Genomic DNA, 24939 nt, shown 5'->3' with positions numbered 1-24939 from the left:
TTTTTTCTGTGCGGACGCCATACCAAGGCAAGCATGGAGGCCGCTCAGCTCACTTTGGCAATTAGGAGCACATTAAACACCACACGCATTATCCAGCAGTATATGCAGCACCAGAACCTGGCAAAGCGATACCGGGCGAGTAGGCGACGTCAGCGCGGTCACGTGAGTGATCAGGACATGGACACAGATTTCTCTGAAAGCATGGGCCCTGCCAATGCATGCATCATGGTGCTAATGGGGCAGGTTCATGCTGTGGAACGCCGATTCTGGGCTCGGGAAACAAGCACAGACTGGTGGGACCGCATAGTGTTGCAGGTCTGGGACGATTCCCAGTGGCTGCGAAACTTTCGCATGCGTAAGGGCACTTTCATGGAACTTTGTGACTTGCTTTCCCCTGCCCTGAGGCGCATGAATACCAAGATGAGAGCAGCCCTCACAGTTGAGAAGCGAGTGGCGATAGCCCTGTGGAAGCTTGCAACGCCAGACAGCTACCGGTCAGTTGGGAATCAATTTGGAGTGGGCAAATCTACTGTGGGGGCTGCTGTGATGCAAGTAGCCCACGCAATCAAAGATCTGCTGATATCAAGGGTAGTGACCCTGGGAAATGTGCAGGTCATAGTGGATGGCTTTGCTGCAATGGGATTCCCTAACTGTGGTGGGGCTATAGACGGAACCCATATCCCTATCTTGGCACCGGAGCACCAAGCCGCCGAGTACATAAACCGCAAGGGGTACTTTTCAATAGTGCTGCAAGCTCTGGTGGATCACAAGGGACGTTTCACCAACATCAACGTGGGATGGCCGGGAAAGGTACATGACGCTCGCATCTTCAGGAACTCTGGTCTGTTTCAAAAGCTGCAGGAAGGGCCTTTATTCCCAGACCAGAAAATAACTGTTGGGGATGTTGAAATGCCTATAGTTATCCTTGGGGACCCAGCCTACCCCTTAATGCCATGGCTCATGAAGCCGTACACAGGCAGCCTGGACAGTAGTCAGGAGCTGTTCAACTACAGGCTGAGCAAGTGCAGAATGGTGGTAGAATGTGCACTTGGACATTTAAAGGCACGCTGGCGCAGTTTACTGACTCGCTTAGACCTCAGCGAAACCAATATTCCCACTGTTATTACTGCTTGCTGTGTGCTCCACAATATCTGTGAGAGTAAGGGGGAGACGTTTATGGCGGGGTGCGAGGTTGAGGCAAATCGCCTGGCTGCTGGTTACGTGCAGCCAGACACCAGGGTGGTTAGAAGAGCACAGGAGGGCGCGGTACGCATCAGAGAAGCTTTGAAAACCAGTTTCATGACTGGCCAGGCTACGGTGTGAAAGTTCTGTTTGTTTCTCCTTGATAAAACCCCCCGCCCCTTGGTTCACTCTACTTCCCTGTAAGCTAACCACCCGCCCCTCCTCCCTTCAATCACCGCTTGCAGAGGCAATAAAGTCATTGTTGCTTCACATTCATGCATTCTTTATTCATTCATCACACAAATAGAGGGATGACTACCAAGGTAGCCCAGGAGGGGTGGTGGAGGAGGGAAGGAAAATGCCACACAGCACTTTAAGCACAGCACTTTAAAAGTTTACAACTTTAAAATTTATTGAATGACAGCCTTCTTTTTTTTGGGCAATCCTCTGTGGTGGAATGGCTGGTTGGCCGGAGGCCCCCCCACCGCGTTCTTGGGCGTCTGGGTGTGGAGGCTATGGAACTTGGGGAGGAGGGCGGTTGGTTACAGAGGGGCTGCAGTGGCAGTCTGTGCTCCAGCTGCCTTTGCTGCAGATCAACCATACACTGGAGCATACTGGTTTGGTCCTGCAGCAGCCTCAGCATTGAATCCTGCCTCCTCTCATCACGCTGCCACCACATTTGAGCTTCAGCCCTGTCTTCAGCCCGCCACTTACTCTCTTCAGCCCGCCACCTCTCCTCCCGGTCATTTTGTGCTTTCCTGCACTCTGACATTATTTGCCTCCACGCTTTCGTCTGTGCTCTGTCAGTGTGGGAGGACAGCATGAGCTCGGAGAACATTTCATCGCGAGTGCGTTTTTTTTTCTTTCTAAGCTTCACTAGCCTCTGGGAAGGAGAAGATCCTGTGATCATTGAAACACATGCAGCTGGTGGAGAAAAAAAAAGGGACAGCGGTATTTAAAAAGACACATTTTATAAAACAGTGGCTACACTCTTTCAGGGTAAACCTTGCTGTTAACATTACATACATAGCACATGTGCTTTCGTTACAAGGTCGCATTTTGCCTCCCCCCACCACGTGGTTCCCCCCTCAACCCTCCCCCCTCCCCGTGGCTAACAGCGGGGAACATTTCAGTTTAGCCACAGGCAAACAGCCCAGCAGGAACGGGCTCCTCTGAGTGTCCCCTGAAGAAAAGCACCCTATTTCAACCAGGTGACCATGAATTATATCTCACTCTCCTGAGGATAACACAGAGAGATAAAGAACGGATGTTGTTTGAATGCCAGCAAACATACACTGCAATGCTTTGTTCTACAATGATTCCCGAGTACGTGTTACTGGCCTGGAGTGGTAAAGTGTCCTACCATGAAGGACGCAATAAGGCTGCCCTCCCCAGAAACCTTTTGCAAAGGCTTTAAGACTACATCTAGGAGAACCGCAAATGCCAGGGCAAAGTAATCCTTTCACATGCTTGCTTTTAAACCATGTATAGTATTTTAAAAGGTACACTCACCAGAGGTCCCTTCTCCGCCTGCTGGGTCCAGGAGGCAGCCTTGGGTGGGTTCGGGGGGTACTGGCTCCAGGTCTAGGGTGAGAAACAGTTCCTGGCTGTCGGGAAAACCGGTTTCTCCGCTTGCTTGCTGTGAGCTATCTACAACCTCCTCCTCCTCATCATCATCTTCTTCGTCCCCAAAACCTGCTTCCGTATTGCCTCCATCTCCATTGAAGGAGTCAAACAACATGGCTGGGGTAGTGGTGGCTGAACCCCCTAAAATGGCATGCAGCTCATCATAGAAGCGGCATGTTTGGGGCTCTGACCCGGAGCGGCCGTTCGCCTCTCTGGTTTTCTGGTAGGCTTGCCTCAGCTCCTTCAGTTTCACGCGGCACTGCTTCGGGTCCCTGTTATGGCCTCTGTCCTTCATGCCCTGGGAGATTTTGACAAAGGTTTTGGCATTTCGAAAACTGGAACGGAGTTCTGATAGCACGGATTCCTCTCCCCAAACAGCGATCAGATCCCTCCCATTCGGTCCATGCTGGAGCTCTTTTGCGATTCTGGGACTCCATCATGGTCACCTGTGCTGATGAGCTCTGCATGGTCACCTGCAGCTTGCCACGCTGGCCAAACAGGAAATGAGATTCAAAAGTTCACGGTTCTTTTCCTGTCTACCTGGCCAGTGCATCTGAGTTGAGAGTGCTGTCCAGAGCGGTCATAATGGAGCACTCTGGGATAGCTCCTGGAGGCCAATACCATCAAATTGTGTCCACAGTACCCCAAATTCGAGCCGGCAACGTCGATTTAAGCGCAAATCCACTTGTCGGGGTGGAGTAAGGAAATCAATTTTAAGAGCCCTTTAAGTCGAAATAAAGGGCTTCATTGTGTGGACGGGTGCAGGTTTACATCGATTTAACGCTGCTAAATTCGACCTAAAGTCCTAGTGTAGACCAGGGCTAAGGGGGGGGATATGATAGAGGTCTATAAAATCACGAGTGGTGTGGAGAAAGTGAATAAGGAAAAGTTATTTACTTGTTCCCATAATATAAGAACTAGAGGCCACCAAATGAAATTAATGGGCAGCAGGTTTAAAACAAATAAAAGGAAGTTCTTCACACAACACACAGTCAACCTGTGGAACTTATTGTCTGAGAAGGTTGTGAAGGCTAGGACTATAACAGGGTTTAAAAGAGAACTAGATAAATTCATGGAGGTTAAGTCCATTAATGGCTATTAGCCAGGATGGGTAAGGAATGGTGTCTCTAGCCTCTGTTTGTCAGAGGGTGGAGATAGATGGCAGGAGAGAGATCACTTGATCATTACCTGTTAGGTTCACTCCCTCTGGGGCACCTGGCATTGGCCACTGTTGGCCGACAGTATACTGGGCTGGATGGACCTTAGGTCTGACCCAGTAGGCCTTCTTACGTTCCAAATAGCACAACTTCAAACTACACAGCTCGCTGAACCTCAGCAAGGAGTAGTTATGCTAATTTCATTTTAAATATTGAAAGATTTCTAAGCAGTTAAAAAGTTCACTGAATTTATTACTTAAGATTTCTTTGGGGGAAATGTCCAAGTCTCAGTAGTCGCTGCCCCTTCCATTTTGACCAGGCTGGGGCTGGAGAACCGTTGTTACAATGTAAGCTCTTTGGAACAGGAGCTTTTTGTTTTGCGTTTGTACAGCATGTAATATGTTGCAGTCCTGGTTCAAAATGCAGTTCCTAAGTGCTACCACAATACAAATCAATGTATGTGACTGTTTTATATTCTTGAAATATCCAATGGTTAAGACAGACTTTGAAGATCTATAGTCCATGAGAACTGTAGGAAATATATAACCCAGTATTTTCATTGAGATTGTTAGCTTGTATTTATGAATTGTGCGGTTATTTTGTTAATTTTGTTTTTAAAGCTGTAGGTGTCTCCATGAATTTAAATTCCTTGCTTCAGTTGTTTCTCTGGTAACTTATTCTACCCATTTATTACTCTGCATAAAGCAGCTGTGGCCAAGTTTGTTTATTATTAATATTACCATAGTGCTTTAAACCCCAACCAGAACAAGGCCCTGTTGTGTTAGGCACTGTACATATGCATAATGAGAAAGTCCCTGCCTTGAAGAGCTTACAGACAAAAGAGACAAAGGATAGGAGGGGAAACAGAAGTGACTTGCCCAAAGTCACACAGCAGGTCAGTGGCAGGACTGAGAATATAACCCATGTTGCCTGATTCCCAGCCACTGAACCACACTCAATTTATCTAATTGTAAGGCTAAATACTCTACTTTTGGTGAAGTGACAAAATGGTGAAAGTTTCTTTCAGGTCATTCTGGAGTCTTCCCTGTTATTTGATGTCATCCCTACCCTCTTCCTCTGCATTGTCTCTAATAAGGCAATATACTTCCTTTTCATATACCACATCTGCTGCAATACCTAGGCATAACCAGGACAGCATTTTATTAAGTCAGTGCCGTCTAGTAGTTCAAAAAGCACAGTTCCTGGGCCCTATTCCTGACTATGTTACTGGCTTGCTAGGTGACCTTGGATCAAGTCATTCTGTTTGTGTGTTTCTAGTTGGCCCCCATCTATATGGGGATAATACTCGGCTGCTTTCCAGGGATGTGGTGAGCTTTAGCATTTATAAAGCATTTTACAGATCCTCAGAGGAAAGGGGGGAAATGCAAGGACAAATTATTTCTATTAATAAGACTCCAAACATGGTGGCTTGCTATTCCACACGTCAGACCCGAAACGTGCTTGTGTGTTGGAAGTATGGCGTTTGATCTAAAGAAATGACTATGGCTTCGTTCGCCAATTATACTGAGGTACAGTCCCCAAGTAGGACTGCTTCCACTACTCCGCTTAGCACCAGCTGCTATCTCACAGACACAAGCTTCCCCTCATGCTTTAAACAAACTCCAGCAGCAGCAGGTTTCTGATCATTTTCTCTCCAATTAACAACCGAGCACACTGCTCACTGAGAAAGAAAATAGGAGGTCGCATTACGAAAACAAATCATCCCATCACTGGAATTTCTTCCCGTGCAAAAAACATACCCACTGTTGGGTAGCATCAGGGTGAAAGAACAATCCCCCGCCATGCCACCCAAAACCACCACACTCTGACCTGGAAGCTGGGGTGTTGCCAACCAAGCCAATTTCTGCGGCAGAAAGGACAGAAGTTGACAGTTAAGAAAACAGCCTGTTTGCTGTTTAATGCACTGGTGGCATGATGGCACTCATCCAAGTGCTAGAGGGATGGGGCATTCTAATCCCATGGGAGAGCTCAGCTTGTACTTCTTGTTCTGCAAAATGAGGCTTGGAACCCTCCTGGTGGGAGGAAAGAATTCACTTTTTGTGATGGATTCCCAGACCTCACAGAGCACCCATCTGGTACCAGAGTCTCCTCTTCCTGGTGACTTGTGCCCAAGGAGGTTGAGGGAGGAGAGGCTCAGAAACGTGCCCCCTGGCTCTTCCTTCAGATCCCCAGCTGCACTGTGACTTAAACAATGCTAGAAATAACGGCTTGAGCAGATGGTGTTAGCAGGATTGTAGCATGGGGTTCTCTTGTTTTCTTACATTGTAAACTAACAGTTGAAGAGTGTGTGTGTGTAAAAATCACCTCTACTGTGATTTTCCATACAGACATATCCCTATTTAAGCACTTTCAGAGGTAGCAGCCAGCCCTTAAATTGTAACACACTATCTTTAACAAAACTGTATGAAAGCTTTGGAACTGACATGGGTTGGGCAGATCAAGTGAGAAAAAACTGTCACACACGAGCTAAAACCTGCCCATGGGACTGGACAAGAGCCAACTCCAACAGATCTTCAAGGCTCCTGGACAATTAGAATGGGTCCACAGTGGAGCTGCACTCAGCATCCTGTTTAACTGGCATCTGCATCACGCAGATTTTAGGGCTCCTCTCCGTACTCCAGTACAAATAGGCACGACAAGGGGTGAAGAGTGTGTTGCCTTCAGTATTCCAGTTACTGCTTAAAGCAGGTTAGGAGTGTGACGGGATCCCACCACGGTCCAGCCTGGGACCGTGGGACCGCTGTGCCCCCTTAACTCTCTGGCCTGGGGTGTCCCTCACAATGCCTTGCTAGTGACAAGCAGCAAACCCCTCCAGGTGCTGCGATCACTCAGCACAACTGCATTTGGAGCCCCACACTCAGCTAGATTGCATGACTGCTCCCACAGCCACTCATGAATCTCTCAGAAAAAGGCACCAGCCAAATCCCCCTCCAGCTCCCAGTACTGTACCTCAGGAATATACTGTCTAATTTATTAATTGGTTCACCACTTCAACAATGGAAAGTGGACATACACCAGCCTGTGTCACACCTGAGCAGATTTGCCCCCACACTTCATACCAACTCACTGGTAAAGATAAACAGTTAAACAAATTTATTGACTAGAAAAGATAGATTTTAAGTGATAGGCAAAAAGTCGTAGTACCAAAATAAAATAAAATATAAGAATGCAGTCTAAACTCTCAACCCTATTAGACTGGGCAGTAACTAGATGAAGCAGTTTTTCTCACTCCACTGGATATTGCAGTCCTTAATATACAGATTTGCTCCTTAAACCTGGGCCAATCTCCTCTGTTGGAGTCTTGTCTTCTTCTCAGTGTCCTGGTTGCGTGCAGCATAGGTGGGGGCAGGAGAAGGGCCCAGTATGTGTCCACGGTCTGTTTTATACCCTCAGTCCGTGTGCTTGGAAAACACAAGTCCAGGCATGTCTGGGGGCATTGCTGAGTCTCTCCACCCAAGGTCCAGCAATTCCCCTGGTGTGGCCTCATGCAGGTGAGTCATTGCATTATAGCTCCCTTGCTGGACAATGGTTGTTGATGGGTTGTTTGACACCCCGCCAAGGGGCTGGTGACTTTCCTTGCTGTTGCCTCTGGGGAGCTAATGTCTGGCTGATTCCACAATTTACAGCATGTTTTAGTGACCACCATACTACACAATTCTCACAACTTCATATGCATTAATGATACACGTATATGGATAGAGAAATGACTTCCAGCAGGTCATAACCTTTCCCCTGATACATATAAAGCATGCCTTGTAAGGTAAGATCACAATTATATACAAATAAGGAATATGGGGGTTCCAAGATGCTCCCCCACAAGGTATAAAATGTCACTAGGTGTTCACACACACCCTGACTCCTCCCCTACCAGCACTCAGTTAATAAAAGACACTTCTTCCAAGCCATCTCGTCTTTGGAAGTGCTTCCTCCCTTCACAAAACTAGATGACCTCCCTCTTTTTTCTAATCCTTCCTTAAGGGAGGAGAGGGAAGACCACCACTTCTCCTGCCAAGCCTTTTGATATCTGCTCAATTTCTAGTTGAACTAGCATCGAGTGTACAGTTGAACTGCACTGTCAGAGTCTGCATTAGATCGCAAAGCCCCCTGGGACAAGGACCACATCTTCTAATGTTTGTACAAAGCATCACGAATGCTGTCAGTGCTCAACAGATCGTTACAACAGCTTCAGAAGAGTTGTTTCAGCAGGTGAAGTATCAGAAGCAAATACAAAGAGTGTGAAGCTATGGTGGGGAGTAAGATAGGGAAGGAGAATTCAAAAGAAAAGGTTGTCTAAGAGGAGTCAAGAAGGCAGGGATGAAAAACCTGTCCTGTTCTTTGAAATCCCACAAGGCACTAACCTCTCCACAGAGGATTCCAAACCCAAAACTGTTTCACAGTATGCACCTGCTTGCACTAAAAAAACTCCCCAACATGCTAAATAATTCAGTTTTCCTTGTATGCTCTTGAGCTGTGGAATTCTCCCAGTTCCTGATGCATTTGGATGCTTGTGCAGTGTTTTGATGAGAGACTGGATAAACGATTAACATTTTTCACTGGGGTGAAGGGGGAGGGAGAGTCAATGCATCTGGTCAATAAAATGATCTATGCCAGCAGACTGGTTTGTCGTCACTGCTGTTCTCTGACAAGCTATGTGATGTCCACATCAGTGTGGTGACTTACACATGTAGGGAGTAGAGATGTATCATGCATACGATAAAGCAGATCGGGTAGGGAGGACTCGTGTTTTCCACTTGCCAGGCTTATCTGATCTGGGGCAGATGTGTTTCTGCTTTCAACGGCATCAAGAAATGCCCACTTTTATCTATTTTCCTCACTGGGAAATAGTCCCATACATTAAAAAAAATTCTCCTCTTTAGGCTGCATCTACTCTATGGGGACACCAACATAGCTACACCAACATAATCCTGTAGTCTAGACTCATCCTACAGCAGCAGAAGGGTTTTTTCCATCATCCTACGAACACCACGTCCCCAAGCAATGGTAACTACATTGACAGAAGCATTCTTCTGTCAGCCTGCTTGTGCCTACACACTGGGGATTAAGTCTGCACAGCTACAGCACGAACGGTTGCGGATTTTTCACATTCCTGAGTGCCCTAAGTATGTCAACCTTAAATTTAAGTGTGGACCAAGACATTCTACTCAAAGTATCTTGCCTCCAAGGTCATGTGCCTGGAACTTCTACACATTCCTTTATTACGTTTTTTTACCCAGTGGTTCTCCATTTTCCCTGCCCTTTTGCCAACTGTTCTGAAAGAGAAAGATCCCCTTCTTGGATCCCACCCTTACCCTCTTCTTGCTTCCTGAAAACACTTCATTCTGCAGGCCACCCGGAAATCCCTCGGTGGATACTCTTAAATTTGTTCTTCCTGAAGACTAGACACTGATTCAATGAATCATAGAATATCAGGGTTGGAACGGACCTCAGGAGGTCATATAGTCCAACCCCATGCTCAAAGCAGGACCAATCCCCAACTAAATCATCCCAGCCAGGGCTTTGTCAAGCCTGACCACTTAATGGTCAGATCAAATGGTGCCAAAGGGATGCCAATTACCACCTACCCCAGTGTAGAGACCACCCTCTCTACCAAGGCTGATTCCCCTCCAGAACTGACAACAGGATGGAGATTTCTGCTTCAGAACAGGGACAAACTGGAGAGCAGAGGGGAAAAGCACTAATACCGTAGCACATTGAGAACTGCACTGGGTTAAATCCCTAGGAAATACATAGGCTGTGTCTATACTAGAAGCTCTTGACCAGTGTAGGAATACCGGTACACTATACTGGCAAAACGCTGCTATTGTAGACACAGCTATACTGTCAAAGCTGTGGTTGGTACCAATAGAGTAAAACCATCCTCCCTTTTCCCCCCATATGAGCGAAACAAGTTATTCTAGTAAAAGCAGTTTTCCCATTACAACCATCTACACTATGGGCTTCTCCTTGCACAGTTATGTCAGTCAGGGATCATGCCTCTTTATGCCTCTGGCCAACACAGCTATAAACAGGAGAACTCCAGACAGTAGATATGCTCATACTTAGCTACCAAATCTGAATCTCTCAAGTCAGAAATGGAGCTTCACACAAACCATAAAACAACCTGGGGGCTTCCCTGCAGTCAGGAACAGTATCTTTTAAGTGGGCCTGTCTATATCATCGTTTACATACATCCTCTCATCAAAAAAGGATCAAATCTCTGCACGAACTGCACACATTAAGGAATAAACTTTCATACACTACTGAAATGCAGCCACCTCTGAAGTGTAACAAAGCAGCTGTTTTAACAGATCACAGAAACATTACACAACATTTTAGGATCTGAAACAAAGAACACTGCATCCAACTGAAACTATAGGAAGGAAATTAGATGATTAATCACATCCTATATTGGAATTTAGCCAGGACAGCTAGGTTAATACTATCTCTTGGGGAGAGTTTTGCTCAGATACCACAGTGATAGGCACTGCATAAATCAAGTTAGAGATCTTTATCAGCAGGCAGACCGACTCTCAGTTTTCTCTCTCATCTGAAAGACAGTGAGCACAAGGTGTCCAGAGGAGTCTCTTCAATAAATACTATAAAGCGATGTTGGACTGAGTTCTAAATAGGAGAGTGAAGACAGCACAAGGTAAAATAGCCTGGGAGCCTATCACACCTGATACCAGCCCAAGAGTTTGCTAGTGGTTTATGAGTTTTTCAGAAAGGCTACCTGAAGAGAGAGGAAAGCAAAAAACAGTGGTTGATATTTTCCACCTCAAATTTGACTCTGGCCCACTGAGACAATGGTCTAATGCGGAAATACACCCACTGCTGTCTGACAGATTTACTGGCCGTGCCATCTCCATTAGTCTCTACTACAGGAGCCTCTCTCTGAGCACGCCTGCACGCAGCTGGAATAAATGTCGGTTTACAGGACCCGAGCAGGCCTAGCTGCTCTCCTAGTTGTTACCACAAGAAAGTGTTGCTTACCTTGCGTGTTCCTTTTTTTGATCTCTGTAGTCCTCTGGACGTCTGGCAGTCTCTATTGGGAGGAAAGCTATTTGCTTATACAATTGGTAACCAGCCTTCTGCTTCCAGCCTCCGTTACAAGTTTTGAGCTGGGAGTGATGTCTCTGCTACACTCAGAATTACTGCTGGGACCACTGGGCTGTCCCCCTATGCTTCAATTTAAAATTTTTATTTCATACCAGAAATAAGGCATAGAAAGAGAAGGAGGAAGGATGCACATCACTGGTTGAAAGCCTCTGGCTCTCAGATTTGGCTAGCACAGAACTCTGCGTCACTCAATCCTACAGAAATAGCGTACTGGCCAAATGAACATTGCCAACTTTTGTTTTGCAATATTATCTACCCAACCATCCATTTTCGGGAACAGGTGCACTTTGGGCAGTAGCAGTACAAGCTTCCCCCACCTTATCTATTGCAAGGAGTGGGTAACGGTCACCACGATCCATTCAAAACTTGGCCTCTCTGCTGAGATTTCAAGGGGACCATTAAGCACCCGCAGTTTTCTGTGACCTATCAAGGACAGAGACCCCCAAATTATTTCAGGTAAGCCACTAAGGTGCTGAAACTGAGTATCAAATACCAGTAACATACAAATACATAATAGGTTTCAGAGTAGCAGCCATGTTAGTCTGTATTTGCAAAAAGAAAAGGAGAACTTGTGGCACCTTAGAGACTAACCAATTTATTCGAGCATAAGCTTTCGTGAGCTACAACTCACTTCATCAGATGCATTCAGTGGAAAACTGAATTCCACTGAATGCATCCGATGAAGTGAGCTGTAGCTCACGAAAGCTTATGCTCAAATACATTGGTTAGTCTCTAACGTGCCACAAATACACCTTTTCTTTTTGCAAATGTATAATAGTACTCCTTCCCGTTCTACTTACCAATTCCCTGGGCTCTCCTGCTGCTTTCTGATTTAGCATCTATTTCTCTTCCTCTCAATTTCTCACACACACACACACCCCATATGTACATTACCCCTAGATCACATGGCACGAATACCTGATACTTGTTCACTCACAGGACAAGTTTTCTTAGAGCTAAAATTTGGGAGACAGCTTCTTCTTCTGTTTGCAATGAGCTGAGAGTGCTACCCTGAGTAGCAGTTGCCATAGCCAACACTAATGTGCCAGCCCAAACAGCTGTGGTTTTTTTAACTCACACAACGCTTTCATCTCCTTGATGTTACCCACTGCCAAGTCCTGCTCTGCTGACACTCCAGAATACATAATTCTGGATCATCAGAACTTCCATTCTAGCCCCCGTGGAGAGCAGAGCTGGGTCTCAGGTAAGCGGCATTTATTATAGAGGATGGTTTTGCAAAATTAATTCCAACCACAAAGGGTATATGACATCTTTCAAAAACCACATCAATATAATAAAAATGCCACTTACCTTAGCTACAAATAGCCTGACTCCATGCCATAGCATGGCCCCAGGGATAATTATGACATCACCAAATGATGCATTCTAGGGCATTCTAACAGCCCTGGAGTTGGATGGAATGATTTCTGGGGGGGCTGAAATGAATAAAAAGGTTGGTTTAGAAACTCACTGCATGCTAAATGCCCCCTTTTATCTTTACTGTTTGAGGCTTCAGCACCCAGGAATACATTTAGCTCATTAAAGAAAATTTTGCAGTTCAGCTTTGTTTACAGGCCTCAGATAAGAGACTGCTGCTGCCTAATTTCAGATTTTACCATCTGCCGTATCACATTAGAGATCAGATCTGCAAGTCTGTTTGTTTTTACTTTTGTTTTAAATAGAGCAGGATAAGTGGTGGCATTACCTAAGCCAGAACAATGCAGGAGACGGGGGAAAGCCACGAAGAAAAATAAACTTCAGGACCACTAGGAATGGAAAGGATTACGATCAGCAACACTTACAGCACTTTTCATCCGCAGACCTCTAAAGGCTTTAGAAAGGTATCATTAGCCCCATTTTTCTTAAGGAGGTATGAAACAAAATAGTTTGCCCAAGGTCCCACAACGTAAGACCATAGCAGAAGTGGGAATACAAACGCCCAACTTCCAGTTCCCTGGCCTCTCTGCCGGACAAGTCGCCAACTCCAGAAGTTGTGCTATATCATTGTGTCATTACTACCAACGTGCTAGCTAATACAGAGGAGCACACTTCATTTCTGGGGTCATCTGGACTCTTTGTCTATTGTCTATACGCTACAGTTTTATACCATTTCCAAATACTAATGCTGAAGCTCTCACTTTAAAGTGTCATGCTTCGTCTAGACTCATCTTGCAAATCAGATGAGAACTTCTTTCAAGTTCCATAGTCCTAATATATTTCATAGATGTTAGAGGCAGAAAATACCTATTCGATTTGGCTGATAATTTTCAAACCCTGGTCCATGAAGTACTGCCAGGTGCCTGCAATGTTACATCTGTTGCAGTGGTGAAGTATCCGTTAACTTCAATGAGTGATTCATCCTGCTAGTTGTAACCCAGTGCAGGACTCTTTCAGAGAAGTTAATTAACTCAAGATCCTGTGTAGCTGGTTTGTGTCTGTCATGTGTTTCCTTGGCATAAGTTGAACAATGAGGAAATTTGACAATGACACCAAGACTAGAAGGGTAGGGGGGAAAAAAGGTGGGGGAGCGGGACCAAAGTAACATGGCCTGGATAGATTAGTTCAGGAGGGGCCACAGGCAATGAAAGGAGATTCAGCCCTAATAAATGCAGTCCTGTTCTGGAAGGACAAAATAATACAAGTAAAAAATGGAGGGGGGAGGTAACAAAATACCCTGAATCAAGGAGCCATAACCATCTTAATAGAGTTCATGTTCACATTGTCTCCCCACGACTGTCCTATTGGTATTTTTCCAGATAACCAAATACTGTTGCCATCACAGAAAAGATGTAAGATAAAGGGAGGAGGCTGATGCATAAAAGGATGAGCTCCACAGTATGAAAAAAATCACTGGAGGACCACTGTTTTAGGTAGGTCACTACGTCCATCCAAGCCAGCTTCATCCATTCCCTACTGTATACTGAAGTGCTTTGTCTAGTCTAGTTTTGAATTAATTAAAAGCGATGGGATACCCCCCGCTTCTGAGAGACTAGTCTAGAACCTCAGTAACAGGAAAGGTTTCCTGACAGTCAGACGAGGTTTTAATTTGTTCAGTTTCATCCCATTAGTCCTAGTTATACACCCCTGCCTGTCTGAACACTGGATTCATCTCCTCCTTGCTCTTTGTACAAACAGTAAACCGTTACATTCCCAACATTCCCTTGCCAAATGGCAATCATTTTAGCTAATCTTTGAGTTTTCGTCTCAGAATTCCGTCCAAATCAATGTGTTTCTAGTAGCTGAGGTAAATATAGTATTCTTAGCTTTCGTCTCATCAATGCTGGTGCAGAGGGAACACCATGGGCACAGCCCATGAAGCAACACCTCTGCTCATGCAACCCAAAGTCGTCTTTATCTTGGTTTCCTTACTGCATTGTAACCTGCTATCTAAGTCCTCCTTTTCTTTTTGCGAATACAGACTAACAGGGCTGTTACTCTGAAACCTATCCAATACACTGTTCACCATCTCCCCTAGCTTTCTTTTGGCATCATTATCTTATCATTACCTTCTTTCCAAAGAATCTCCGAGTTTCTGATGATTATTGCCCAGGTGCATTCTCTTGTATTACCCCTGACTGAATGACAATTGCCTCTGTCCCCTCCCAATACTTCTATTACAGTTCTTCTTCCAGTGAATTTAGTGACTGAGTCCTGGAGACTAAAATCCTAGGTACCAAATAAGTACAGCTAAAATCAGTAATGCAAACTTCTTCAAACCACTCTCTGCCAAACAAATCTCAACTCTGACCTGAAGGGACAACTTCTATTGGAAAAAAGTCTAATTCACAGTTCTCATTGGGTTATTTCATGTCTATATTTTTAGCCTCTCTAGACCCCTGTGTATTATTTCTCCAACTCCATGACATTTTCCACTGTCTCCCAATTTCTTTGGCCTAGTTTAATGTACAGTCAAACTTGGCATTAATCTGCTTAAACCACCCATTCCTGTGCACACTAAAGCAGAACCACTGGTGCTTTTAAGGTTAATTTTGTGATAATTAACACAAACAAGAATTGCCAAGTCAGAATTTGCTGCTGCATGTGTCTGGAATCAAAAGCAAAGCTCCAAGTGGCAGGAGGTTGGGGGAGGAGGGGAAGCAGGGAGAGACACCTTGTATAATTAAATACTTTCATATTAAATTAACTGAAAAGTCATTTGAAATAAAGAATTTAAGTAATTCTGAATCACAAGTTTGAAGGAAGTCACGAGAGAGAGAGAGAGAGAGAGGAGATCTGCATGGCCCAAATTGATTAAACAAAATAATTATTTTAGCAAAGTCTTTGCAGAAAACATGGCACTGAACTTGAGAAAGTCTTTTGAAACAAAGGAAAGTGGAAGGAGCCATAACAGATATTTTACAAAGATAGTATGTTATCCTTAACAGCAGTTTTAAAGCCAGAACAAAGCAAGAGACAGTTTCAAAGCACAGCATTTCTCCTTGCTCCGTTGTTTTTTTCCAGATGAAAGGAAACAGCTTGTCTGCAAACACTTACACAAGAAGGAGAAAAATACCTCAGTAGACTCTAAAAAGAAAAGGAGTACTTGTGGCACCTTAGAGACTAACAAATTTATTTGAGCATAAGCTTTCGTGAGCTACAGCTCACTTCATCGGATGCAGTGAGCTGAAGCTCACAAAAGCTTATGCTCAAATAAATTTGTTAGTCTCTAACAGTCCTCCTTTTCTTTTTGCGAATACAGACTAACACGGCTGCTACTCTGAAACCTGTCAGCAGACTCTGACGCTATAATAAACAGAAAGCCCAAGGGGCAGTCGGTGAGAGATCTCTTTGGCCAGCAACGGATTATTCGGTGCTTGGATGCTCAGAAAAAGCAGACACTGCTTCTGGGCTTAGGCTGATGTATACCTTACTGCTGCCTGAAGAAGTTAATAAGTTCATGCAGGTATTTCTCATTCCCCCTGAGAAAGTAGCAGCCCCTAGCTCAGTGTGGAAGCAACTGGAGGAAGTATGAGCAGGGAGATAAAACGCAGATGGAGACAGATGTGTGACTACACAAAAGCTTGGGTATATCCCTGTAACGTTGTATTAAGGTGGGAGAAGTTGGGGGGAGGAAGAAGAAATTGGGGCCACAGGGCCAAGACCAAAGACTTAATTCGGCCCTCAGCATAGCCGCACTGTGGCCGAGAAGATTCTGTAAAAACGTCTCTCTGAAATATTGTTTTGATAAAAATGCCTCTCCTTGTGGAATTCAAATCTCCAACTGTTCCACTGGCACCAACATCTCTGCAGTAACGACACATGCCACAGATTGCGAGTTAACTCAAATTACATTTCAGATCTGGGGAGGGGAGGATGTCAGTGGGAGGTTTATGAACAGTATGCTCCAGCTCTGATGTTGTTATAACCAGATGGCTTCAGCTGTATCATTTACAATTTAAAAAAAAAAAAAAAAGAGAGAGAGTGAAGTTGACAAATAAAGTGTTAATTCACCTGGAACAATCTGAACAAGTAGCCTCTTTCATGCATCCGAATTCAGAGAACTTTCATGACACGGAGCGTACCCTGGAGACACATCTGGCCCTACAGGAAAGGCTGGGACAGACAAGTCCCAGAACTGATTATCTTCCTGCAGGTATACCTCCATCCCTCTGGGAAAGAGGCTGCCAAATCTGTATTTGCTTTCCAGTAAGTACCTCCCCAAAGAAGGGGTGGGACAAGTGACGCCAAGACCCATTTACCTTCTGGTAGGCATGTCTGAATCCCCAGGAAAGGCTGAGCCAGGGAGACTCCCAGAACAGTTGGTCATGCTATCCCAACAGGGTTGAAAGCTTTGTGGTTTTAACTTTTCAGTAAACAATAAAGCTTCCTTAGAATAATTAGACAGCTTTATGCCTCTCAATTAGCTGGCAGCAAACTTTTAAAGTTAGAATGTAGTTATAACTTGGGGATGCCAGTTTGCAGCTCTTACAAGGCTGGAGCAGTGGGAGAATGTGAACAGTTGGCTCCATGCTTCACTCTACCTAAAAAGGAAGTGCATACTAAATCCCACACAGGTTGAGTCAGAGTTTAAGCAACAGATATATTATGGGAATTTACGAGCCAAGTAAAATGTGGAAAAGGCAGTGTGTATGGTAATGACCTAGCAAACAGGGGAGGGTGGGGGGAAACACTTTCCTGCAAGTCACCATTTGATAAAAATATAGACAGCATCAGGATTTAAAAAAAAAAACAGAACAAAACAAAAAAAACAGGAGCATTTGAATGGAGGTTCTCTCTTTCACACAAGGGACAAAGGCTGTGAAAGGGAATCATAATAGAATCAGAAATTAGAAACAAAAGTCATCTAATCCATTTCCCAGACAAAGCTAAATTGTTCTCAATAGTATATTTCATGCCTTAGTCTGGACATCTTGAAGTCACAACGGTTTCCCATCATCCTGAAGCAGTGTGCTTCAATTTAATCTCCCTGGATATCTGGGCCTAAAGATGGCCCAAACAGATTACCTCTCTCCCCTGCATTCAGCCATCCAGCCTTTCATACTGCTGTTATAAACCAGATCAGTTGAACAACTGCACTCCCTTCCCATATTTATATATAAATATATATAAATACAGACACAGGTAAGGCTAGGGATCAACTTTATGCAGCTAGTATTAAAACAAAATGTTAACAGATATTGTCAAAATACCTGAGAAGAGGAATAAAATGTAATCTGGCATTGCAGCTCTGTGCTCAACCTCCCTTAAATAAATCCCATTTGAATTCTGGGAACGGCGTGTCAGTTTATACCCTATAGCAGACTGAAACGGAACCCTTTGGGAATTGGTTTTCAACTGGGAAGAGTCTAAAAATAGAGGGAACAAGAAAGACAAAAAAAAGATACCACACAGTACAAAATAGTAATTATTTATATTTTCAAAAAGAAAAAAATTACCAGCTATTTTGGAACTTCTTCACTGTAAGAAGAGTGACTAATAGAAAGGAACAGGACTGGCTCCTAGACAGTCAGCAAGTCAGGTACAAACAGTTGATAAGAATCATTTAGCAACTCAGGACAGGGACCTTTGACGCAGCATTCATGAACAATAAAACTTCTCCTTTTTTTTTTTTAAAAAAAAGGGGGAAAAAATAAAGCAGGGAAAAATGCCAAAAACATTTCCCACAATATCTAAAAACAGGTAACCATTGTCCTCGTCAGACAGCACACTTCAGAGCAAGGATTTCCCGGTCCTGGAAAGCCAATGTAGATTTGCAAAGGCTGCCTTTAGTCTATTCACATCCTCCTCAGCACACAGCCTTTTGCTGTCCCTTTTCACTTCAACTTGTCATTCAGTATAAAGATTTTTTTTTTTTTTTTTGCAATCAACATACAAGTGCTACTAACAGAGAAACTGATCTTCTTGTTGCTGAATGGCATTAAGGAGTTACACAAATGTCCAGTTTTTAGCACAACTGGAAGGACTTAAATTCTTTTATATAAATACTACTGGAGCTCCCACCACGTATTTCCTCTTCGGAACCTCACTGGAAATTCTCTTCTTTTCCGACTCTCTCCAAAACTAAAACGTCCTCTTTGCTCCAGGTGTCTGACAATTTGTTCTGTGCTGTCAGACACAGAAATGTTATTTCCCGCCAGTACCACTACTGGGATAGTCTGAGTGGGCAGGTGCTTATACAGAACCCCGTAGTTTTTGACTCAGCCAAGTCGAAGGGAACACACAGACGATGCAGCGACAGGGATTCGTTAGGTTGAACAGCCCCTGAGCCCCAGGCCCACCCTCCCCCCTCTCCCCAAGTTACTTGGTGCTGTTTTTAAAAGTCTGGGTGTCATGAAGCAGTCTTTCCCCCCACAACAGAGTAAAAGCTCCTCAGATTGCGCTGTCTACCTGATGGTCAAGGTCAGAGCAGCAATGGCTGCTGCTGCTTCCAGAAAAACATGGGGTCATGTGACAGGCACGGCCTTATGATTGCTTCAGTCGCTTACGTGGTGGTCCCAGGAAGGGACACTGTGCAGAGGCCAAAGAGCGATATGCCTCAGCCACCAAATGGGGATGTGATACCACCATAGACTTCCAGCCTGAGGTCTCCATGACATCAGAAGCATGACTAGAAAGAAAACAGAACATTACAAATCTGGAGTTATTGATTTTGCTGGGTAAACAATATTAAAACAGATTTTTTTCACATGCCCTGAGGAAGTTCTCTCTCTCTTGTTTTGGAATCTCTCTTGTTTAGTGCACATGTTATCACTTACAGTATGTTCACAAGTTTTGGTCCTGCAGGTTTAGCTTTTGCTTTGCACTGTCCCTTCAGCATGGTAAGATTTAATAATTCAAACATGTATGTTCCAAGGCCAGAAAGACACAATGCATCTCTTTTAACCCCCATTCATGACAAGAGATATGATTTCTCCACATAGCTGGGAGACGAGAATTATCAGCTAGCACCACAAGAGATTTCAGACATCGATATAGTCAATTTTACTTAGGAAAATATCTGCTATATTAACATTTACAAATATTAATGACTTCTATTTCCCTCTAGTGGTATTTTACATTTTAAGTTCTCACCAACACAGAAATGGCAAGACAGTTCGATAGTCTACAGAAAACTCCTCCCCGGAACTGACCCAGAGATAACTCATTAATTCATCCTTAGAAACAATGGCATTTTCTAGGATGCCAGACAAATGTATGTTTGTATTTGGGTACTAAAGACCTATAAGGTTAAAGAAGATCACTAACCCCATCCTCTGGGTTTATTAATCACAAGAAGACTGGAGTAAATTTAGGAGTTTGTTTTCTCCTCCAAATGTGTTTCATTCCTGCCCCAAGGGTAAGACTGGAGCAAACTTACTAGTTAATGAAGTCCACAGCTTGAGTTTTTAGCTGATCAGCACTGTGTAGGTCCGCCAGGATGAGAATCTCAGCTGCGTTTTCCACAGACAGGTTACTGCACAGTGCATCCTCGCACATCACTTTCAAGCGTTCCAGAGCATACTGTAAAAAAGAAGCCAAATTATGGTTACAATGGAGAAAGCCTTAATTTGATCTGCACTGAAGCTTTATTTGTGTTGCTTCTCCCTTCAGTTACAAAGACTATGCTATCATGCTGCACAGACCTCTCCACTTTATTAGTTACACACGCAATCTGTATTCATAAGAGGCTTCTGATCAGCAAAAGAGTAGAGTAATTATGTGCCCACCCTGAGTAGAGGAATGGACAGGCATCATATCAGCCATAACTCTTATCCCGGCCTTCTTGTGTTACAGCATTACTGGTGTTGTCATGCTTAAGGATGACCTGGAACTCTAATTTTAAACTCCTATTATCTCAGATATTTCACACCACGTATTGCTGAAACCTAGTGCTTCTCTTACCCCATTGCTACACATATGGTTCTTGTTCAGTGGACAAACCTATTCTGTGGTAAATGCTCCATAGGTGTTCTTATGTTCCAGTAATGCTTTGGCAGCTTTCACTCAGTTTGTTTGCCATTAATGCTCTGCAAGTCAAGATGAACCTTGCTCAAACACAAAGTACTACTTTTATATTAAGATGTTAAACAGAGGCCCTTTCTACCTGTTTCTTTTGGTAATCCAAGTAGAAACTGAAAGTATCATAGCACGTCTGAAAAGCATGGTCGAAAGCCCTACTCTAGCTTCTGTTTCTCAAACAGTTTCTAGTCATCCTGTGTTGCAACAGTCTCAGTAGGGCCAGGTCAGTAGTCTGATAAGAAACTGAAAGGGAACACTAAGAAGAAGAGCAGCTATCAAATCTCATACACCACTTTCTGCAGCACCTGAATCTGTACTGAAACAAACAATCTGTAGACACTATGATCCAGGTTTTGAAAAGCAACCAGTGATCTGGAGTGCTGAACTTGACAGCTTAAAAGAATCTGATTTTTAGAAAATGCTGAGCATCCAGCCTCTTAAAATAAGACTTAATTTAAAGTCTTTCAGTTGGGCACCAAAAAGTTAAGGTACCTAGAATCACTAGTTACTTTTGAAAATCTTGGCCTGTGTGATCTGATCCTGGAGTTGATGTCTTTTGGATGAAACAAAACTGAGGTTCTAACTCATTATGAATCTCATGATGCCCTTCACAAGTATAAGGCCAGGAATCCCAGTATTCTGACCAAATTCTAACTTGCGTAGTTACTTTCAGACTACATAAATTCTCCTAATACTTAAACATGGTAAGGTTTCCTCACTTCTTATCTTAAAATGATGAGTATCATTACTGAGTGTTGTTAAAGAGATGCTGCTTTTCATCTGAGAGGTAACTACACTTCAGTGGTGGATACAGTGATCCTTGTGTATAGTTTATAATGCTTTTTGGAACCCTTTGGGATGAGAAGATGTATTAATGGCAGATCCTCATTAACATGTGAGAGACTGTATGAACTACTTCTGGACTCATAAGGGCTGCTTAGTTTACCTACAGTCACTACAGTGCTGGTGTCCACCTCATTTTTGAAGCTCACAGTATGAAAAGCATTGTGTAAAACTAATTTTTAGACATTCTGGTGGAATTTATTCCATTATAGTTAAGGTCAAAATCAATGGCTTCATATGAGAAGACGACATTTTTCATTTATAAAAAAACTTGATCATAATGGTCCTTTCAGTTTGAACCATGGCACTCACAGCAAGGACAGTTTTCCCCTGCCAAAGAATCTAAGCGAGGATGGCAAGTCTGTTTAATAGTTTGACCTCTCTGTGAGAAAGGGAAATATACAAATTAATCTAGTAAATTCTAACTGAAAGTGTTTCAACTAGGGGTCAAGGAGGATGTTTTGCAAGCAGTTATTCCATATTACTGTCTGTGTTAATAGAAGCTTAAAATTATTGTGTATACTGAATAAATTTCTTTCCCCCCCATACAATTTTCATATGGATTTTCACTACGAATAACAGCTCCCAGTTATGTAATTGGACACAAAGTAGACATTCTGGTCTCTCAGGTACAAAGTTAGTTAGTTAGTTAGTTTCTTTTTCTTTCTTTCTTACACTTTTGAAAAAACTGCCTAATAGCATCCTTACTCAAGAGACTGAAATAGGGTCTCCTGGGTTTAGAAGACATGTTTTGTTTTGTTTTGGGTCTAATTACATGTTTTCTCCCAAGAGACTGGAAGAGTTCAGAAGAAGCTGTTTCAGGTCTCTTGGGCAAATATTAGATGTTTTATATGCTTTCACGAAAGATTCTGTTTCTGCTTTTAAAAAAGACACACGAGGAGTTTAAAAGGAAAAGCTATATTAAAAGCCAAGAAATTCAAACGTAAAGCTGACTCTCTGCCCTCAATATACTTCTGCTCTTTATTTACTCTAGCCTCAGTTAAAGATGATATATGAGCTTTCAATCAATACTCTTTAAATACAGAATAAAACACATGGCAATGGTTATACTGTGCCCGTGGATCTGCTTGTATTATTCCCCATTTTAATTCTAGTTATGGGGTTACGAAGTCCCCATATGGAGCATTTCACCTCCACATCACCAGTTTCAATTAGGCCCTGGTCAGTAGCGACAGGAAGTAGTTACTATTTGATGGCTGCATGGTGGTTTGTGTGGAACAAAGTTACATGCATCCACATCTTAAAATCCACCACGCTAACTGGCACCCACAAGAGAATCCAAGGACTGAAGAAGCATGGAGACTGAACTACGCTCTCACCCCTAGAGGTGGTCCCTCCAGGTCAGAGTTGAGGCACAATGGCAGGGCAGTGTGGAGAATCTTGCACTGCTGCTACCCGTGCTGAACCTGTTTGGTGGATAAATAGAGGACTTTAGTCTCCAGTGCTGTCAAACTGGCACCTTTCACCAGCACTAAGTTCACTTTTAAAAGCAAAAGAAAGGAAATAAAAATTCTGGTTATAGATTAAGAATTTCCACCAGTAAATATGACTCATAGGCCAGCAACGCATCTTCTGTCCTTGGTGCTCCAAAGGGAGGTGGACAGAGGCTGGCAGGCTAGGCCACTGCAGTGCTCTTGCCAGACAAGGACTACCACCAGCCCTCTAGCCAAAATATCCCCCATACCTCCCTGCATTAGCCCTGCAAAGTCACAGCAGGGTTAAGGCAAGAAGCTTCCTCCAGTGCATCCATTTCTCCTCAAACTGCAAACATCATTCTCCATCTCCCTTATGTTCAGGGCATCCCTGCTAGAAGCTGCCACTACCAGCCAGCCCAGAGGGAAAAAGCAAAGACTAAGACTATGATCCCTGTCTGGCAAAACAGAATGCTACTTCTGAGATTTAGGGGCCCTGGCCACTTATTTCTGGTTCCATTCTGAACTTGCCTCCTACCTCATCCCCAGCTCATACGCTAGACTATGACAAACAGAGATGAACCCTGAGTTCTAGGACAGTTTTTCAAAGGAGCACTTGGGACAAATATTTATGACCCTCACGAATTTAATAGAACAGAGGTGCTCTATTTCCTCTCACTACTTGAGCTGAGGACAGAGTGGTTTGCATTAATTCCTCTTAAGAGTTACATTTTGTATTTCTATAATTTTTTCTATGTTATATAAAGACCAGGTCCAGCTAATAGGAGCAGTTCAACAGAACTGCCTAGGTGTATTTTTCAGCAATAAACACATGTGCATGAGAGCACGTTCACACACACGCTCATTTAACCTCACCCAACACTCCCTTAGTACAGTTCAAGGATCTCTGAGAAAACATCAATGCAGCCATCTCCAAGGCTCATCATGTAAAACGAAGCATATGTCATTGCCAATCCCCCGAACAACCACAAATCCCAACTGCACCTTGTCTGCAGCTGCCAGCAGATCGTCAGCCATTTTGTCGAGGTTTGGTGCCTTCCCCGTGTAAATAAAGCACATCATTTCCTTAAAAACTTCAGGTTCCACATCATTGATTTCAACCCGATTCTGTTTCAGGAGAATGAAGATTATTAAGATCCTGACATGATGCTAGAGACAGATCTCTTTACACTAGAGTTTTCTGAATTTTGAAATTATTTATACAGAGAACTCTTAAGCAAGATGTACTACTCACAAAAGTGCGTAGAGGGAGTAAAAAAGGTTCTGTTTTATTTAATATCCTCTAATTGTCCCTCTCCTACCGCACACTCTTTCTCAAGGGTAACAAAGATCACAACTGTCTCACTGATCTTTCTTCCTCCCTCCAGGGCAGCTAAAGCAGAGTCCTGTATCCAATATGAAAAAAACCCAAAATGTTCAAAAATTTGCACTCATGAGTTACATCAGCTGCTACCTGACATTCTCAAGTCATCAAGGATATTAAGAATTGACTTGAGATCTAGTCACCCAGCTGAGAAAGCTCCTTCTCTCTTTAGACACTTACCTTTTTACTTTCTTCCATCTCATGTTCAAACATGGCACTGAAAACTGGGGAACGTGCTGGGTGGGGTGGGGTGGGGGAAAAAATAAAACAAATACAATTAAAATACTAGAGATATAACCTTCAGCTCCTCTGGGGGAGAAGGTGTAATAACCAATAGCTTTCCCTCCCCAATTTCCCTGGTATTAAGACAGGAAATATTACAAGATAGCAGCAGTCAAAAACTCAAAATACTATTACACCTATAAACTTCTTTGGTTACCCAGTGCCAATGTAACTTCCAAATGTGTAAGTCAGGGTTTCCTGTGGCCCTTCAGACAAGGCTGAAGAGCAAATGCAGAGATCTAATGCAGTCAAATATATTTCATGGCACTGAACAAAGATGCTTCAGAAAAAGCTGGTAACCTCCCTCCACAGCTGCTCTGGGGGACACATTACAGTGTCAGTCACAAACATCCCTCCCCACCATTCTCATCTAGTGAGGAAGCAGGCAATTCCATTAAAGGGGAAGAGAACCCCCACCGCAGCAACATTATGGCAG

General features: G+C 43.6%; 1 protein-coding gene across 7 annotated transcripts in view; it reads right to left on the bottom strand.

Moving 5' to 3' along the window:
• Positions 1–17954: 17954 nt before the first annotated feature.
• Positions 17955–24939, bottom strand: part of SPOP (speckle type BTB/POZ protein) — a 40901-nt gene continuing 33916 nt past the window's right edge. For all 7 annotated transcript variants that reach the window (XM_048830216.2, XM_048830219.2, XM_048830223.2 and 4 more), the window contains 4 exons: positions 24402–24457; positions 23843–23965; positions 19921–20063; positions 17955–19170 (listed from right to left, as the gene is read on the bottom strand). In XM_048830216.2, coding sequence (XP_048686173.1) covers positions 19026–19170; positions 19921–20063; positions 23843–23965; positions 24402–24457 — 467 coding nt within the window. In that variant the 3' untranslated portion in view covers positions 17955–19025. The remainder of the gene's footprint in view (positions 19171–19920; positions 20064–23842; positions 23966–24401; positions 24458–24939) is intronic.

The sequence above is a fragment of the Caretta caretta genome, chromosome 27 (assembly GCF_965140235.1).
Source record: "Caretta caretta isolate rCarCar2 chromosome 27, rCarCar1.hap1, whole genome shotgun sequence".
NCBI classification, from domain to species: domain Eukaryota; kingdom Metazoa; phylum Chordata; order Testudines; family Cheloniidae; genus Caretta; species Caretta caretta.
The sequence above is the reverse complement of the archived record's forward strand: the minus strand, read 5'-3'. Positions and strand labels throughout refer to the sequence as shown.